Consider the following 21,409-nt stretch of genomic DNA (forward strand, 5'->3'; position numbering starts at 1 on the left):
ATGATAAAAATACGAGTAACTCCGTTTGACCTAGTTATCCATACCGAAAAAAAAAATAATTCTCTAAACAAAATCTCGTACGCCTCTGCCAACCTTGAACTCCAATAATGTATGTACCTACATAGTTTGTTTAGTACTTATTGCAAAAAAGTTATAAGATTTAAGACAAGAACAAATAATAGGTACGTATATTTACTTTAATGACGAATAAGGTTTTAAAATTGTGTTCAAATAATATTTTTTCTACAACTGTGTTAAAAATGCAATTTTTAGCACTCCATACGAGCGTTAAAAATGCTACTTTAAGGCAGTGATTCCCAACCGGGGGGCAATCGCCCTCCGGTGGACGATTTAAGATTTTCAGGGGGGCGACAGAGCGAAAGGGGCGATATGGGGGGCGATAGAGAAAAGGGGGCGATAAGGGGGCGTTTAGAATCCGGGAAACGAGAAATAGGTAGGTAGTTGAGAAAAAAATACCATACTTCCGATTGGATATCCATAGGATAATAAAAAATGAATATGTATACCCGTGCAGGTAATATGGTAATAATAACACAAGCATCTCGTCTAGTAACAGAGGGCTATGAATCATGACACAATTTAATTCGATAGGTATAGTCGCCTCGCAAATGGACTAGGACTAGAAAATTTAAACCGATTATAACAAAATTCAGTTTGGCGACATTGTGTAAATACTAAGTCTTCTCAGAAATCGACAGAACCATAATTGAATCCAGACAAATTAAAATATATATTTACCAAAAAACTGAGATGTTTTAACCAAATAATGTTTCAAATGGTAGGGGAGCCCAAGAGGGGATTTTTGAGTTACTCGAGCGCGTCAGAAAATCGCAGGGGGAAAACGCTGTACCCTGTAAATGTACCTCTACCATAAATATATTGGCCCTTCATACAGGGGAGTTCGTTCAGAAAAAAGGTACGAAAAAGGTCCGGGTCGAAGGGTCTGAAAAAAAATCTATCCTAAGCGCCGGACTCCACTTGCGATTTGTAGTCGCGCGATTTTTTTGTCGCGAATATTGAACACATTGTTTCAAATACAAGTCAATCCATTTGCGACTAAATAATCGTGGATTGACTTGTATTTGAAACAATGTATTCAATCTTAGCGACAAAACAATCGCGCGACTAGAAAATCACAAGTGGAGTCCGGCGCTTAGAAAAACTCGAAATCTTCAGATTAAGATAAGGTAAGTTAAGTACATGCAAAACAGTGTATATTTAAAAAATCTAACGATTTGAGCGGGGTGTAACGAAATGGACGAGTCACAAAGTTTCACAAAGAAAAAGGGAATATTTCGCGAAATAAACGTCAGATCGGAAAACTAAAAAATACGTAATAAATAAAATAAATTTCGACCAAGAGTCAGGATTCTGTTAACCGAGATACTATAGTATCAAGCGGCGCCGCTAGGAGGAGCTTCTCCAACAATGCGTCTCAGAATACTTTAAGAACACTTGGTCATTTTGTACTCTAAACCGAGTGAAGCATGAAAAAGAAAAAGAAAATAATCGTTTTCGTTTTGATTCAATTCGTGTCTCTTGCCATCCTCTGACACGGTGTTTCTGGATCTCTATCCTTTATCAAAGAGGCTATTGCAAGTAGACTGAATTGAATCAACTCGAGACGAAGAAGAACTGCATCTATTAAAATATCTGCAGTATATTGTGGTTAGACTGTCCTCTAACGGGGAATGACAAAATAAATAAAATAAATTTCGACCAAGAGTCAGGATTCTGTTAACCGAGATACTATAGTATCAAGCGGCGCCGCTAGGAGGAGCTTCTCCAACAATGCGTCTCAGAATACTTTTAGAACACTTGGTCATTTTGTACTCTAAACCGAGTAAAGCATGAAAAAGAAAAAGAAAATAATCGTTTTCGTTTTGATTCAAGTTGAAATAGTCGTTTTCTTCTTCGTCTCGAGTTGATTCAATTCAGTCTACTTGCAATAGCCTCTTTGATAAAGGATAGAGATCCAGAAACACCGTGTCAGAGGATGGCAAGAGACTCGAATTGAATCAAAACGAAAACGATTATTTTCTTTTTCTTTTTCATGCTTTACTCGGTTTAGAGTACAAAATGACCAAGTGTTCTTAAAGTATTCTGAGACGCATTGTTGGAGAAGCTCCTCCTAGCGGCGCCGCTTGATACTATAGTATCTCGGTTAACAGAATCCTGACTCTTGGTCGAAATTTATTTTATTTATTTTGTCATTCCCCGTTAGAGGACAGTTTAACCACAATATACTGCAGATATTTTAATAGATGCAGTTCTTCTTCGTCTCGAGTTGATTCAATTCAGTCTACTTGCAATAGCCTCTTTGATAAAGGATAGAGATCCAGAAACACCGTGTCAGAGGATGGCAAGAGACTCGAATTGAATCAAAACGAAAACGATTATTTTCTTTTTCTTTAAAAAATACGTGTTCAATATTTTTCAATAATCTATCGAATCATACCAAACACGACCCCCTACGGATAGGCGTGGGTCTAAATTTAAGATTTTAAATACGAACCTCGCAATATTTCGCGAAATGAACATCAGATCGAAAAGCTGAAAAATGCAGGTATTCAATATTTTTGAAAAATCTATCGAATGACACCATAATTATTCGCATAGTACAGGACTCGACTCCCCATGGAGGTGGGGTGGTAAGTTACGTTAAAATATTAAATTGGAGCCCTCATATTTTTATTGCAGATTTGGATTTCTTACGTAAAAATAAGTAACTTTTTTCGAATTATCGATAGATGGCGCTATAATCGGAAAAACGATTGTTGGAAATGAAAAATTAAATTAAAAAATGGAAAGTCCCCCACTTATGAAAAACTTAACTCAACTTTTTTTGGTTTTAGGATCTACTCTTCACAACCCAATAGTTTTCCATAACGCTCGAGTAACTGCAAATTTAGCATACTTTCCTCCCCTACTAAAATTTGATGTGAAAAATTATTTTTAATTCGATTCGCTAATTAATTTGCTTTTTTGCCCTTAAAAGTAGAAAAAACGTTCAATTTCTCTTGCGTAATAGTTATAGTGTAATCATTTTAACTGTACTATGCGAATAATTAACTGTCCTGCAACTACAAGGGAAGAACATAAATATGGCCAAAGCGAAGGGAGTAGTCGGAGTATTCAGTGACAAACTATCTATTTTTGAACAAAATATGCGGAGAAGAGATCTGACCAAATTCCCCAACAAGAAATCCTCTTGTGGTTGTGGTGATTCTGAGGATCTTCAAACATATTGCCTCCACCTTCAAATATTGAAAGAAATCTGCAGCCCCGATTCCAAGATTTGACTAATCTGAAAGTGCCAACTTGGTTTATCAATCCTTTTAGCGTGGAAGTTTCAACGGCATGTCCTTATCTTCAAGAAAGCTTGATTGATTTGAAACATGATGTTGAAATTGAAAGTCTGATTCAGGAGTGTTGCTATGAAAGATTTTGACCGCAGATAAAAGAAGTGTATCCAATCTTGTGGAACGCAATCAAGTTACGATTATCAGCATTCCCCACAATATATTTAGTGGAGAAAGGTTTTGGTTCTATATGCATATTGAAAAACAAACAAAGAAATAGGCTGGACATAATTTGAAGAGGGGATTTGAGGTTGCTATTAACCAACATTAAGCCACACATAAAGAAATTATGTTAGAGACACCAGGCCCAAGGAAGCCATTACATATAATCATTTATCATTTTACGAAATATAAAAATAAATAAATATGGATACGTACCTTTTTAGACAAGACGAAAACGGCGGGTTCGTTGGAAAAAATATTCCCATAAGATTTTTTTCCATAATCACATTCGTGAGACATCCCAGAATAACGTTCAAGAAGTCGCCCACGTGAAAAGTGGTCCAAATTTTTTTTAACAGTTTTTTTAATCAAGTTGTAAAAATCAATATTTTTGGCCCGGAGAAATTTTTTTTAGTTTTTTTGGACTATTCTGGACAAAAAAGTTCTTTATAATTTTTCTCTAAAGTTGATTGTTTTCGAGTTATAAGCAATTTAAAATTGAAAAAAAAACGAACAATGGCGATTTTTAAGGCTTAACAACTAGGTTAAAAGTTATTATTCTGAAAGTCAAAAAATGACTAAATCAAAGTTTAAAACCCTCCCTACAGGATCCTGAAGAAATTTTTGTCATTATTTTATTACTAAGTTATTATTTTTAAATAATAATAATGAGCGCCATGCACGTGTTAGGCGGCCGTCAATGCTGAGTGCGAGAGAGATGTCATTCCGGCAGTCCAATTGTGCATCTTACTCGCACTCACATTTTTACAGCCGCGTCAATACGATCTAACCGCTCATTGTTATTAATTAAAAATAACAGCATAGTAATAAATTAATGACACAGATTTCTTCAGGATCATGTAGTGGGGGCTCTAAACTTTGTTTTAGTCACTTTCTGACTTTCATAATAATAACTTTTAACCGAGTTATTAAGTCTTAAAAATTGCAATTTTCGCGTTTTTTCAAATTTTAAATTGCTAAACTCGAAAAAGATCAACTTTAAAGAAGAATTATAAGAGCCCTTTTTTGTCTAGAATGGTCCAAAAAACCTAAAAAAAATTGCCCGGGCCAAAAATATTGATTTTTGCAATTTGATTAAAAAAAATTGTTAAAAAAATTTGGACCACTTTTCACGTTGGCGACTTCTTGAACCTTATTCTGGGATGTCTCACAAATATGATTATGCAAAAAAATCTCATGGGAATATTTTTCCCAACGAACCCGCCATTTTCGGCCTGTCTATTTGTACTGATTACATATTTGTTTCAATTTAATTTGAGAGGGGGGGGGGCGATTGTAGTATTCATAACTGACGAAACATGTCTAAGGGGGCGATCATCGGAAAAAGGTTGGAAACCACTGCTTTAAGGCACTAGTGCTTCAAAATTTTTAAGGCACTGCAGTTCGTATTGACCGTATAGGCAATTTTGATGTAGGTAATGTCAAAAAAATATAAAAATGGAATGTCAGTCAAGTTCAAGTAAAAGTTTTTGTAGATACTGTCCTGTAATTACGTTTGTAGAAAAAATATTGTATGATATGCGTGTTAAAAAGTACATTTTTAAGGCACTCATGTGAATTGCAGAACTCGCTTCGCTCATTCTGCAAACTTTCACATGCGTGCCTTAAACGTGTACTTTTAACACTTATATCATAAATAACTATTAAATCTAAAAAATAGATTTACTATTATTACTTGAAATAAGCCACAATTTTTCTTTAAAATATGTAAGTTTATTTTGATATTTCGATCACTACTTCGGAAATCTTCTCAAAATACAAATTAAACAAATTTTGTTTTAATGAAGTACTCACTCTAAGACGAACCACAAAATTTTTTATTAAAAACAATAATTAAAGGTTAAAATATTGGACAAGTTTTGGCCGAACACGAGAAATCATAAGCAATTACTACAAGAACAAACATTGGACACATTGTGTTCAATATTTTAACCTTTAATTGTTTTTAATAAAAGAATCTGTGGTTCATCTCAGAGGTTAGATTACCTACCTGTAGACCACATTTGTAAAAAAATGGATACTTCCTTTCATAGTAAATTTTATTTTTGTTACATGGTAACAAAAATTATTTTAATAATTTAATTTTCTTTTACTCATTCAAGGCAAAAACAGACGAACCACTCTGTGGATCCATGATACTATGACAGGAGTATCTTGCTATGACAGGAGTACTATGACAGGAGTCTTGTCATAGTATCATGCTGTGGATCCACTCTGTGGACCCACAAAGCAGCTTCCGAGGATTGGCCGTGGGTTCTTATGTGGAGTGGACGTTCCACCCCAGACGAGCGACTGGCGCTAGCCACAGTCGTCGATCCTTACTAGACCAGGACGCATCTGTAAAAATATTAGTACATTTGGACGTTGAGAGGTGACGTCAAATTTTTTTGCAGAAACTGCTTGAAAATAACTCAAATAATATTTGAGTTATCCTCCCTCTCAAAAAGGTCCGGAACATTGTTTAAATAATCAAAATGTCCAAAAATAAAGGAAAAATTCTATTTTTTTTTTCTTCGTTTTTTGATTATAACTTTAAAAGTATTCATTTCCGAGAAAAGTTGTGCTGACATAAAAGTTGCGTAATTAAATTTCCTACAATATAGAATTGGTTAACAATTTAAAAAATAGTCACCCTTGTTGCAAAATAGCAATATGTAATTGCGAAAAAACCTTACAAAAACAAGTATTCGCATTTTACGTTTTACAACCATTTATGCTAGACTTAGGACCTTCATATTTCACCCAGAAAAACTCTATGATACAGTAAAACAATACTGTAAATTTAATTAAAATCGGTTCAATAGAATTTGCAAAATAAATTTTGCAATCCAGCTTTCGCATAAAAAATTCATTTTTTCAAAATGTTACAGGACTGAAAATAAAGCAGATAGGTAGCAAGTTAAAAAATTTTTTGCGTATAGAAGTGTACTGTAGCTTTCATTTGCAATTTGCAAAATTAAAATCGATTAACTACCACGGCGTCAGGATTTTTTTAAATAAACATTAATTTTTGGTGCTACGCGCAGGACAGCGGATAGTTTGCTCTGATTGGGCATTCCAATGACCTTTGATGATGATTGATACATTTTAATTTTTATTACATTTCGATATAAATAAATAAATTTGTTTATTGCACAATAAAAACACATACTCTATCCTTTAAAATAACACTTTTTTAGCAAAAACTTTCTTTGTTCATATATTTTTACTTAGAGAATAAAAGTTTATTATTTTTAAACATATGCAATTGTTTAAACAATATTTCACAAACAATAATAAAATTAGTTTGATTTTTGTGGAATTAAAATATTAAAATACAACAAAATATAGAGTAAGAAAATAATATATTAGGTAAAGATTGGAAGAAATTTTGGTGGAAATCAACTAGTGTGAATCGAACACCGCTGTCCTGCGCGTGGCACCAAAAATTATTGTTTATTTAAAAAATTTCCTGACGCCGTGGTAATTAATCGATTTTAATTTTGCAAATTGCAAATGAAAGGTACAGTACACTTCAATAAGCAAAAAAAAGCTAGATTGCAAAATTTATTTTGCAAAATCTGTTAAACCGACCTTAATGAAATTTACAGTGTTGTTTTACTATATCATAAAGTTTTTCTGGGTAAAATATGAAGGTCCTAAGTGTAGCATAAATGGTTGAAAAACGTAAAATGCGAATACTTGTTTTTGTATGGTTTTTTTCCCAATTATTGCAATTTTGCAGCAAAGGTGACTATTTTTTAAATTTTTAACCAATTCTATATTGTAGAAAATTTAAATTTCGCAACTTTTATGTCAGTACAACTTTTCTCAGAAATGAATAGTTTTAAAGTGATAATCAAAAAAAACAATAAAAAAATCGAATTTTTCCTTCATATTTTGACATTTTGATTATTTAAACAATGTTCCGGACCATTTTGAGTGGGAGGATAACTCAAATATTATTATTTGAGTTATTTTTAAGCAATTTCTGCCAAAAAATTTGAGTCACCTCTCAACGTCCATCTCAAAACAGATGCGCCTTGGACTATACTTAGTGTGACCAACTAGCCCGAAAAATCCGGGACATGGCCCAAATTACGAAGTCGTGTCCCGGCGTCCCGGACAAGGCTTTCGGGCCATCCGAATTTTCAACGTTTTGGTAAAATTCTATTTTGATATTTTGAATACGTTATTCTTCTAATTCACATCAAATTGAATTGGTGGGACGAAAAAAAGTCGACAATTTCTAGAGTTTAATTCTAATACATAACAAAAAGTTTTCTCATAAAAAACAAAAACAATCACGCAACGTTCAATTAAATATTTTGCTCCAGGAATATACAATCAATTGCCCATAAATTTTAAAAATATCAAAAATTTTTGTTTGTATAAAAAATTAGTTACTGCTTGGGTAAAAGAAAACAGGGAGTTATGTAACAATTTAATAAATTTAAATTATACTAGATAAAAAACATAGAAATTAGATTAGAAACTGTAAAATAAAATAATGATTTGTAAAAAAACAATAAACATAAACTTGTCAATATTAGACAGATTAAGTCAACAAGCATGTTTACGCTTTTAAGACTTTTTTACGTTTATTTTAGTGTAAGTAAACCGAAATTGTAAATTATTGTAATAAATATTGATTTGAATAAACGTATATTCTTCTTATTATTATTAATACCACATCCAAAACGCATGCATTTTATATCGGTGGACGGTGGACTTTTTTTCGTTTCTGTAATTCTGTATTTTAATTATCGTGTTCTGAAAAAAAAATGGCCCGATTTTCATTGAAAAGTCCCGGATTTCAGGTATTTTTTTCAGCCTTGTCCCGGATTCGACTGAATTGGAGTTGGTCACACTAACTATACTGCTAGTGGCGTCCACTAGTCGCAAAACCTATTCAGACGGACCGCTTTTGTAGCTGCCTCAGATAATTGACGAGAGTTTGCACGGTTAATACGTAAAATGGATTTTGATTAGAAACAGACCGGCTATATGGGATACAAGAACCGGAGGGTATAGTTATAGGGCATTGAAAGGAAAAGCGTGCGATTAGATCTTGGAATTATTTGTTCCTGATTTTAAAGAAGGTAGCCTTATCGAATAGAATAAATCTCGTAAGCAATAGTTTCTCTATTTACATTTACATTTTATCATACATTGGATGCATTCATAGTGATCGTCGTACATGACGATGTTTACTTCGATGACGCCGTAATAAAAGAAGTAGAACGATACCTTCCTTGTCTGAATCCATCATTGAACTGAACAAAACAAATACTCACAATTTTGTTTGTTTATTTATGTTAAATAGTGGGGTCCCATCCTTAGGCCAAAAAAGGTTGTATTGTTTGTTGTTGAAAACAAAACGATAAGATATCAGTTAAAAGGGGGTTGCAAGTTAACATGTTTAGATGTATTTAATATCATCATCTCCTTAAGGGCCTTCTGCACTCAGTTGTCAGGTTGGGAATCTTACTATTTGTGTGTGTTTTTTCTTTTGAAAATTGTATCAAACTATTTTACGCCTGTAGGATATCAGATATACTGGTTGATTTTTTTATGTGCTTCTTTCTGTGATATAGCTGTTTTTGTCTGGGTATTCTTAATTCCATTTATGAAGTTTATTGGTATTTTTTCAAAAGGGTTGAAATTTTATAAAATATTTAAAACTATGGACATTACAAACACTGATTTTGACGAACACACTTTTTTAAAAAAATATTAGCCGGCAAGTTTTTAATCATTTGAAAAATCTTACTTTTTTTTTTCTCGCTCATTACATGAGTCGTCTAGTTTCAAAACCCGACAAATCCACTGAGGTCAAATGTTGAGAAATTAAAAAAACTGTTTTGGTATGAAAGTTAAGCTTATGGGTATTATTGGATTTGCTGGATTTTGAAACCAACCCAATATGTCAAATTTGGAGGATTTTGAAACCAACCCAATATTTCAAATGCAAATTAAGATTAGATTTGAAGGATTTTAAAACCAACCCAATATTTCAAATGCAAATTCAAATGCAAATTAAGATTAGATTTTAGTCTAAAAGCTAGAGCCGAAAAATCATCGTCATAAGTAATATGGAGTTTGGCATGTGAAATGTGTCTATTGTATATTGATAATTATTACCCCTTTCAGGCTGATACCTCAGTGAATACAGGAAGTAGCAATAAGGGATGAAAGGGTAAAGTTAGTGTAGTCTTTAAAGGTTTTCACCTCCTATTTTGTTAAACCTCCATCGATTTGCATGAAAATTGGTGACTAGTTAGAGCATACCCCAAGAAATAAAAATGATTTGGTACCAACTTGCACTTTTCCCCTGGGGGTGGATACCACCCCTTCTCGGGGGTGAAAACTATTTTATTAAAAAAAACCAACAAATCGATAGAGGGACAAATTATAAGTAAAATTTTTTATACCATGTTATTAAAATAAATCAATACTTTTTGAGTTATTAAAGATCAAAGATTTGTCTGTTTAAGAGCATATGTGTGAAGTTACGGATGATAAAAAGAACATATTAATTAAACGTATGTTACTAAAATATTATATTTATATTATTTCGATATTATAAATTTAGCAAAAGTGTATTCGAATATGTCAAATGTACCCATTATTGGACACCCCCAGTTTCTGGACATATTCAGTTATATTGATAGAAAAAATTCAATTAAATATCGAAATAATATAAAAATAATATTTTACTAACATACAATTAATTGATATGTTCTTTTATCATCCGTAACTTCACGCATTATACTCTAATAGACAAATCTTTGATCCTTAATAACTCAAAAAGTAATTTATATTAATTTATTTTAATAACATGATATAACAAATTTTACTTAAAATTTGTCCCTCTATCGATTTGTGGGGTTATTTTTAATAAAATTGTTTTCACCCGCGGGAAGGGGTGGTATTCACCACCAGGGTAAAAGTGCAAGTTGGAACCAAATCAGTTTTATTTCTTGAGGTATGCTCTAACTAGTCACCAATTTTCATGCAAATCGATGGAGGTTTAACAAAATAAGAGGTGAAAACCTTTAATGACTGCACTTATTGCAGAAATTATGAAACAATCCAGATAATGCAATAGGAGCGGTTTAGACAAAAAATATGTAAAAGAGTAAGAAAAAGGTATAAAATAGATATAGAAAATAATTGCTGATCGACGACAATGAAAAAAGTAGATAATGTTAAAAACAGTAACCTCACAAAACACATTTCTTAAAGCAGAATATTAATATTAGTAGTAAAATTATATTTGCATCCTCTAAAATAATTATTAAACAAAATTATCAGACAAGGGGATGTAATATCGCCAAAACTACAAATTGGCCAAAATATGGAATTAAAGTTAATGGCAACAAGTTAAACCACCTCAGATTCTAGAATAGCCGGATTAAACCAGAAATATGTTAGACGAGGGCATTTAGCACAAAATAAATAAATTTTTAAATACAGCACCTAGAGACTTGCAGTTTTTTGCATTATGTTCAGGATGACGTCAGGAAAAAAGTCTACTATTCAAAAATGGGTGGAAATGCATAATTGCACTGTAAAGTGCATAAAATGCATCCAAAATTGCATAAATATAAAAATAAAGTCAAAATCAGTATACTAAGGAACAAAATTTATTATTTGGGGGGTTTTTGGGGTCACTGAATACGATTACGCAATCAGAACTGATCCCCGGATCACCTGATGCCCGAGATCAATGCAAGAGACGTCATCTTCTGGAGTTTCGATGGTTTTCAGCATTAAATCGATTTAAACGGATTACTCACCATCAGAATTGATCTCCGGAGTATCTGGTGCCCATAGTAGCTACTAAGGCACGTCATCTTCTGGAGTTGCGAGGAATTTCGGCACTAAATTGATGCAACTGGACTATTCGGGGTGTTTTTGAGGTGGTTTAACACGAATATGCCATCAGAACAGACCCCCTTTGCACCTGGTGCCTAAGGTCACTACAAGGGACGTCATCTTCTGAAGTTTAAAGAAATTCGGCATTAAATTGATGAAAATAAATTACTCGGGGGTTTTTGAGGTCGGCAAACACTAACATGCCATCAAAACAGACCATCGTAAAACCTGGTGCCCGCAGGGTCACTGCAAAGGGCGTCATCCGCTAGGCGAGGTTTTCGGTATTATATTGATGCAAACAGATTACTTATAGGTTTTTGGGGATGCTGAACACGAATACCTTATCAGAACAAACCCCGGACGACATGGTGCTGAAGACACGTCATCTTCTGGAATTTCGAAAGTTTTAGGTACTCAATCGATGCAAATAGGTTACTCACGGGTTTTTGGGGTTGCTAAACACAAATACGCCATCAAAAGAGACACCGGAGTACCTGGACCTAAGGCACGTTATCCTCTGGAGTTTTGAGGGTTTTTGGCATTAAATAGATTCAAACGGATTACTGATAGGTTTTTGGGATTGCTGAAGACAAATACGCCGACACACCTGGTGCCTAAGGTACATCATCTTATGGAGCTTAGAACAATTTTGGTACTAAATTCTAAGATTTTAATCTATTTTTTATATGAGTGTTACTATGCGTTGACGTTATTAGTGATTACCGTAATCACAAGATACTCCAGAATTCCTCATGTAAGTCACATTCCTGTGCAACAACCCCAAAACCAAAAAGTAATTCATTTTTCATCAATTTAGTACCGAAAACTCCCGAAACTCGGGGGAGCGAACTCAAGAACCTCTCAGTAATCCATTTGCATCAATTTAATGCCGAAATTTCTCGAAACTCCAGAAGATGACGTCCCTTGCAGTGACCCTGGGCACCAGGTGCTCCCTGGGTCTGTTCTAATGGCATATTCGTGTTTAGAGACCTCAAAAACCCCCCGAGTAATCCATTTGCATCCATTTTATGCCGAAAACCCTCGAAACTCCAGATGACGTGCTCTAGTAGCGATCCTGGTCACCAGATACTCCGGAGTTCAATTCTGATATCATATTCGTGTTTAGTAACTCCAAAAACACGTAAGTAATCCATTTGCATCAATTTAATACCGAAAGCCCTAGAAACTCCAGAAGGTGACGTCCCTTGCAGTGACCTTGGGTACCAGGTGATCGAGAGGTCTGTTCTGATGGCATTTTCGTGTTTAACGACTCAAGAACTCCCGAGTAATCCATTTTTATCAATTTAATGCTGAAATCTTTCAAACTCCAGAAGAGGACGCCCCTTGCAGTGAGCTTGGGCTCCAGGTGCACAGGGAGTCGGTGTTGATGGCATATTCGTGTTTAGCGACGTCAAAAATCCGTAAGTGATCCCTTTACATCAATTTGAAAGCCCTCGAGACTCCAGAAGATGACGTCCCTTACAGTGGCCTTGGGCACCAGGTGATCCTAAGGTCTGTCGTGATGGCATCTTTGTGTTTAACCACCTCAAAAACCCCCCGAGTGGTCCAGTTACATCAATTTAGTGCCGATATCCCTCGAAACTCCAGAAGATGACGTGCCTTAGTAGCGACCCTGGGCACCAGTAGGTACACTGGAGGTCAATTCTAATATCATATTCGTATTTAGCGACTCCTAAAACCCGTGAGTAATACGTTAGCATCGATTTATTGCCGAAAACCATCGAAACTTCAGAAGATGACGTCTCTTGCCGTGACCTTGGGCACCAGGTGATCCGGGGATTAGTTCTGATTGCGTAATCGTATTCAGTGACCCCAAAAACCCCCCCAAATAATAAATTTTGTTCCTTAGTATACTGATTTTGACTTTATTTTTATATTTATGCAATTTTGGATGCACTTTATGCACTGCAATTATGCATTTCCACCCATTTTTGAATAGTAGACTTTTTTCCTGACGTCATCCTGAACATAATGCAAAAAACTGCAAGTCTCTAGGTGCTGTATTTAAAAATTTATTTATTCAGGTGTTTTTAGTGCTAAATGCCCTGGTCTATGTTGCTCAGGATCAGAGATCGATTGAATGAGTTGGGAGAGGCCTATGTCCAAAAATGGACGATAAAAGGCTGAGAAGAAAATAATATTTTTTTTTCTAAATTAAAATTCCTAAATTATTCGGTGGTAGGGAAGTTATATTAATAAATATTTTATTTAATATTAGGCTCGATTTGAACAAAATAAATTATTAGTATATTATATTATTTGGAATCTGGCAAAATGGACATATTAGAAAAAAAAAACGAATGAATGTGCATGATGAGATTGATTTTAGATGAATAAATAAGTCATTTTAATATACAGGGTGTAACAAAAAAACAGGTCATAAATTAAAGTACATATTCTGGGAGCAAAATTAGTTCGAATTAACCTAACTTACCTTAGTACAAATATGCACATAAAAAAGTTACAGCCCTTTGAAGTTACAAAATGAAAACCGATTTTATCCTATATATCGAAAACTATTAGAGATTTTTATTGAAAATGGACATGTGGCTTTCTTATGGCAGGAACATCTTGAAGAAAAATTATTGTGAAATTTGTGCACCCCCTAAAAATTTTAAGGGGTTTGATTCCCTTAAACCCCATTATTGTGGTACCATTAGTTAGATTCAAAATTTTCAAAACTTTTTTGCCTCTTAGTATTTTTCGATAAGGCAGTTTTTATCGAGATGCGGCTTCTTCTTTTAATATGTTTGCATAAAACATTTATGGGAGTTTTGTGCCTTTAAACCCCCCAAATGTTTGTGTATGTTCGAATTAAAGTATTACTGCGGTACCATTAGTTAAACCATTGATTAATAACTACATAATACCTGAGGAATATTTATAATCAATGGTTAAACACAGTATTTTTAAAACTTTTTTGCCTCTTTGTATTTTTTCTATAAGGCACCTTTTATCGAGATGTGGCTTCTTTTTAACGTGGTTCAAAGTATACCTAAAAATGCAAATCATAAGTAAATTTTCATATATTATTACCAAGTCTCCATAATCGTACTTAACCATATACAAATATGTGGTGGATTTGACAAATATTCAAAATATCTCGATAAAAACTGACTTTTCGAAAAAGTACCAAGACGCAAAAAAGTTTTTAAAATATTGTGTTTAACTAATGGTACTACAATAATAATTAAATTGGAACGTACATAAAAGTTTGGGGGGTTTAAAGGAACAAAACCCTATACAATTTTTAAGGGGTGTCCAAATTTCACTATAATTTTTTCTTACGATGCTGCTGTCATAAGAATGCCACATGTCCATTTTCAATAAAAAATCTCATAATAGTTTTCGATATATTGGATATAATCGATTTTAATTTGGTAACTTCAAAGGGCTGCAACTTTTTTATGTGCATATTTTTGTACTAAGGTAAGTTAGGTTCGTTAGGCTGACGATACCGTACTTCTAGCGGGAACACTGGAAGAATTACAACACCTTGCTCAACAACTAAATATACATTGCAACGATTATGGATTAAAAATAAATTTGAAGAAAACCAAGTTCATGGTATTTACAAAAGCACAAAATAGCAGAGTTAGACTAGTACTGGATAATACAGAAATTGAGGAAATATCTTCGTACAAATACCTTGGAGCATGGATCACAGAAGATACTGATCAGACAAAAGAAATAGGATGCCGCATTGAAATTGCACGATCCATTTTTAACAGAATGAGGAAACTTTTCTGTAATCGCAATATCAATATAAAGCTCCGGATAAGAATGCTTCGTTGTTATATTTTCTCCACCCTTTTGTATGGGGTTGAGGCATGGACACTAAAACAATCCAACATTAAAAACCTGGAAGCATTCGAAATGTGGTGTTATAGAAACGCACAAGTGCTCGAACAACTAGGAAAAGAATGCGAAGTTTTAAATTCCATAAAAATCAGGAAATTGGAATACTTGGGGCACATCATGAGAGGTGAAAAATACGAACTATTAAGGAATATAATGCAGGGCAAAATCAAAGGCAGAAGAAGCGTAGGAAGACGTAAAATCTCGTGGCTACGCAATCTCCGTGAATGGTTTGGATGCAGCTCAATTGAACTATTCCGGCGCATAACCAACAAAATTATAATTGCCAGAATGATTTCCAATCTCCGATAGGAGCAGAACTTTAAGAAGAAGAAGTTAGGTTCAGTCGAACTATTTTTGGTCCCAGAATATGTGATTAAATTTATGACCTGTATTTTTGTTACACCCTGTATAGAGCTAGGGTGTCTAACCAACGCTTTCCGTCCACATAGTGTTTATCGCTCGCAATGAAGAACTTACGTTGGTACTTAAAAAATGAAAGAATCGGTGAGTAACCCACAAGAATTAATATTATCCACAACAAAGGAATGATTATCGACAGAGACAACAACAACAAGAATCTTTATTTCCTGATATATCCACATAATACCGTCAATTAAGAAGGAAATTGTAAAAATAACATTATATAGGACTTATTCAGATGGGCATAACTGCTATATCAAACCTCTCCAAAATAACATAAGAATAACACAAAAAAATACTAAGCTCAATCTTGCATGCACCCTTGTTTTCGTAATATTCATTTATGCGTCAAAATCTTGGATCATTAAATCAGTAGACTGTGTCAGTAGGTAGAAAAAAATTCTACGCATTGTCGAAGATTATTTCGAAGAATAACTTCAACAGCCAGAAGAACAAACATATCAATTAGGGCGGTTAAAAACCGGCGGATTCTCTTTATCGGTTTTATTTACGGGTTTATAAGGACGGATATACAGTGATGAGCGCGCTAATAACCCGTAAAATAACGCAAAAGATGGAAAACATAATCGTTGTGAAATAAGAAGAGACGAAACTAGTAGAGTGTAGAGGTGTAAAATTATCTATAGGAGTGTATAAATTTACATTACATTACATAGTTTCCCACCTTTCGACGTCTGTGACAGGATTTTATAAAATTCTCCTGTCACAGTGATAGTTGTCATGCTGCTCCGATACGTCTAAAGATGGGAAACTATATAATGTAGATTTATAGGTTCCTATCGATAATTTCCCACCGCTACTAGTTTCATCTATTTTTATTTCCCAACTTATTATGTCTTCCGCCTTTTACGTTATTTTGCCGGTTATTAGCGCACCCATTACTGTATAAGGATATTATTATCTAATTTGGTCATCTCCCGCAGTATAGAAGCATGATGGTCCCGAAAACCGCAAGCCAAAATGGAGGGAAGGAGTAGTAGTTGGAGATCATCAACCAGATAATTTTAGTACTATCGTTTTGTATTCATGTCTACGTTCCAATCTAGTTTCTTAAAGAGGTCATTCAGCCAAGTGTTTGGTTAAAGAACTGTGTTTTTAAATGATTACGTGTTTTATGTTTCTGTCTGTCTTCTTAGTTTATTAATAGACAAACTTTGATTTTTGAAACTACTTCAATAGGATTTTATCAAAGTTTATGAATTCTACTGATGACGTTATAGACCCGTCGGATTTGAATACGAAGTTCAACCAGGGTTTTATATATTACCTATGTCTTTTTGTGTACTGAAAATGTCATATAAAAACCAAAAACAAAGAAAATTTAGAGTTGAACCTAGGTGCGTTTTCCTGAACATCGAATTTTCCTTATTTTTCTAGGTAAAATTTTTCGTTTTCACGACCTTCCAGTATCCCGTTTTTTGCAGGTCCATTATCATGAGAATAACAAAATTTCAACTGGCATGAAGGAGAAAATCATGGACACTGACCTATTAACATCGCATTTTTAGGTCACAATTAAACCCAAGGCCCTATGCTCTTATGCCAAAAATTTTAAAAATAAAATCAATAGGTACTCTTCTATATATTCGTCAAATGACATAAGGGAGAAAATCGTCGCAGCACAGGCGATTTTTTTACAAAAGAACATTCAATTTTTCTAGGAAAATTCCCTAAGAAACCCCACATTTTTTACATATTTTACTCTTCTTAATTTCATATTTCAATAATCTCAAAGACATAAGGATCAAATCGTGGTTCGTCAAATTTACTAGAGATAAAATTAAAATATACTAGGGAAATTTATCAAATTTATTTTAATAGAGATATATTTTTTTGTAGCAGAAGAAGAAATGCAAAATGTTTTACTAAATTTATGACTTTATTAAAATGCCAGAAATTTTAACTTATCTAGAAATATGCAAAAGAGAGTTGCGACGTGTATTATGTAGGTATAGGTATTATCATAATAATTATCTACTCGTGTAACCTATTTGTTGTCAAAATATACCTACCCAAATAAAAATAATAATATTATTTAATAATATTCCGTTTGTAATATTCCAGTTTAAGAGGAAACATTTTGACGCTTGTCAAAATTTTCAATGTATTTTATGTAAAATTTTTTTTCGAATCCTGAGAAAACTAATAAGTATTTTTGAAAAATTTAAACGCAGAATGAAAGATTACTTTATTACCGAGGGCCGAAAGTCCCTTACAATTAATAAAAAGTTTCTTTTGAACGAGATATTTGAAATTAAAAATCACACCAAATTTTCTCTTAGTTTTTCACCCCTGTAACTTATTAAAATAAACATTATAGAAGTTTTCAGGGACTTTCGGCCCTCGGTATAACGTAATCTTTCATTCTGCGTTTAATTTTTTTAAAAATACTTATTATTTTTCTCAGGATTCGAAAAAAACTAATCCCATCTAAATAGCATTAAGCCGAAAGTTGGTACCCATCCCGTTAAATAAATTAAGTAAAAAAAATTTATACTCACATAATTTAAATTCGCTAATTTAAAGAAAAATTATACATACCTTCCGGTTTCTCCTCATCCTCTCTCCCAGTTCTCCCAAAAACTTGGGATCGTCATTACAATCCCGGACATATCGCGGGATTTTCGTAATATCAGCTAACCACCCCAATCCATATCCTCCAAAGGTACTCCACGTCAGAAAGGCATGTGCATCCCTCTCCAAATAGAACAAGTGCAGCCCGAAAATTCCACCGAAAAACCAACACACGTAGGCCCACACGACACTTTTCTTCGCCCTATTTACCTCATTGTTTCTCATATTTAAATACGAACTAAGCTTGTTTGCAATACCACGTAATGCTTGATAAGAAACAATGCCACACTCGTTATCGGTATATCGCATAATGAGTTAGAATTTATAATTAAAAGTTTGAACATAAAATTTATCCCTTATTGATTTTTTTTCTACTTTTTATTACTTGGACGAAAAAGGTGAACTGTCATTATTTTACTGGGTTTACTAAGTTCATTGAACGCGAGAATACACTGACTGAGTCAAGAAATTTGAGGTCTCCACGTACCACATCAAGGTACGGTTAAGCCGAAGAAGATACCTGTTGAAGAGACAATGGCGGAACTTGAAGCGGGGCTGCGGGTATCAGTGGTACCTACCTACCTATTTAATTAATGAAAGGACATACTCAATATCAGAAAAATATAAATTACTATTTTTATTTTTTATTCAAGATTAAACCAGAAGGAAACGTTCACACCAAATTTTAAATGCTATCCTTACGTAGCACATTAACTTTCATTCTTCTTCTTCTTTAGGAACCATATCAGGTCACTAACGATTTGACAAGTTCGCGGTTTTTAGCTAATCTAATTAGTTATTTGGTACGTTCGGTACTGAATGTTCCTGTAAAAACGTCCTTTCGAAGAATTCTGCATTGATTTTCTCCAATAAAATGGACTAGGTCTAATATCTTGTTTATGTCTGGTGTCTTGCTTATCTTAATAGTTGTAAAGCGTCGTTTAAACACAACGACAAGTCACAGCAACTAGTTGTGATGACAAGTTGAAACGCTGTTTAGACGCTGCGATTCAATGCGATACCACCTTCAACCCAACTCCAACTTTGATAAGTTGTGCGATGCACCGTTTACACACAATGATAAGTTGCAACAACTCGATTGACCTTGATAAGTTGTTTGATTTATCGCTGTGTTTAAACGATCCTTAACTAATTCACTAACATCATTTTCTCTATTTACCACTGCTTTATTCGATTCTATATAGCCATCTCCAGGATATTTGGAGCGTTATTCAAGGCAAACACATCTCGAAAGCTTTTGATCGTCACAGCCTTTAGAATCCAGGTGTCAGCTCCAAGACAACATACACCAAATATAAAATTTGATCATCCTTTGACGTAATTTTAAGTTTGTTGTCATTACAAAACAATTATTTCGTTCTCAGAAACTTTCCGCTAACTTTTTCAATTCTTCCCTTTCTGATTTGGGTATAGTTGGTCTGTGATATAGTACACCTATAGATATTGAACTGTAACTTAGAACTTTGCATACAATAGTATAAACAACCTAAGTTGCGCACTTGCAATCTGAAATAATCAGAGGTAGAATGTAACAATCGCCGCGCCGTATTAAAGATCCAGCGAAGGTTAATCTGTGGTCTTAGCATAGCAAGATCATAGATTATTAGCATGATCCAAGAACTAATTAAAATTTTGGTTAACGGGTAATTTTTTATGCTCGTGGAATAAGCCACAATTTTACTTTTAAATAAATCTATTCTGATTTTAGATTTCCATTTCGGAGATTTGCGGTTTGATTGTAGTAAAGGTTTCTAATTATTTTCAGATCTTGGTAGTTAATTTCTGCTTCTTTTAGCATTGGCATCATCTTGGTGTACTGAACTCGAGCAAATGCTTTCTCATGATCAACACCAGACATGCGTATACATGGCAATTGATGTCTCTACATTTATGTAATAAGACATACTGAGAACAAAGCCTCTCTCATACCAACAGCGTTAATATTAATAAACCCGAACTGGTTGGGGGAAATTTGACTTTCACACAACTTTAAATTCTCATATGGATTATCTTTAGTAACAATTTTAGGAGATGACTCATGAGACTTACCGTACGGTATCCTTCGCATTTTTTGGCTCCTGTTTTTTTTACGTGCAATAAACTCAGACTTCAGCGATTCTGTTAGCATTTCTCAAGAGTTGTATTATGTTGTTGAGTGTATTTGTGATTATTACTATTGCTTTAGTTTCTACCATTAGTTTAAGTAGTTCTGCTTGTATATTATCGGGGCTTGCTGCTTTGCCATCTTTTAACTATGTTATTGTATATTAAACTTTCTGCTGTAATATTCTTGGTCCAACATTTACCTTTTCTTCTACCTCAAAGGTGTTATCTGTTTGTTCTTTTTCTTTTTGAGAACCGTTTTTATTAGGTATTCTTTCCACGTTCTTATTTTACTCTGTTTAAAACGATGATTCCGTCAGAATTAATTAGATTTTCTTTCTATCTCCGTTTTAGTCCACCTGTGAGTTCTTTAACTTTCCTACGTACATTGTGACTTTCTTACTTTGACTATTTTTTTCGCATTGTTTTTTTTTCTTTCGCCTTCTAATCTGTTCTAGAATTTTTTCGCATTGCTTTTTTTCTTTCGCCTTCTAATCTGTTCTAGAATGAGTCTTGACAGATATAAAGCTGTTTCGGAATCTTTTATTTACCAAAATGTAATTTATTTGATTTCTAATTATTCTCCTGGATCTGTCTTGATCCACGTGTACAGCTTTAGAGGTGATAATTGAAAATGTGTTGGTGACAACTTGTTTTAAATTGTCTGCGAATTTTGCTAGGAGGTCTCTTCTCTCGATTTTGAGTCCAAGTCAGTGTACTCCGATGTACTGCCAAATGTACTATTATTTATGCTACAGCCCGAGAAAAGTAGAAGTAGAGGTAGATCAAAACTTAGAATAAAGGATGATGTGGATATTAATGTCAGGAAAATTGGTGGGCCAAACTGACACCAGTTGCCAATAGAGTAAAAGTTGCCAAAAAGGACTTGGTTGAAGGTTGAGGCTCTTCAAGAGTTAAAATACCGTTGATGATGATAATCTAAGCTGTAGTGGGTTACTATC

General features: G+C 33.9%; 1 protein-coding gene across 1 annotated transcript in view; it reads right to left on the reverse strand.

Annotated features, from left to right (window-relative positions):
- LOC114331005 (dnaJ homolog subfamily C member 22) overlaps window positions 1-18,790 on the reverse strand; it is an 89,316-nt gene extending 70,526 nt beyond the window's left edge. The window contains exon 1 of the mRNA XM_028280459.2: window positions 18,291-18,790. Within this exon, the coding sequence (XP_028136260.1) occupies window positions 18,291-18,632 (342 nt within the window). The 5' untranslated portion in view covers window positions 18,633-18,790. The remainder of the gene's footprint in view (window positions 1-18,290) is intronic.
- Window positions 18,791-21,409: the final 2,619 nt, after the last annotated feature.

Source organism: Diabrotica virgifera, chromosome 7 (genome assembly GCF_917563875.1).
Source record: "Diabrotica virgifera virgifera chromosome 7, PGI_DIABVI_V3a".
In the NCBI taxonomy this organism is placed as follows: domain Eukaryota; kingdom Metazoa; phylum Arthropoda; class Insecta; order Coleoptera; family Chrysomelidae; genus Diabrotica; species Diabrotica virgifera.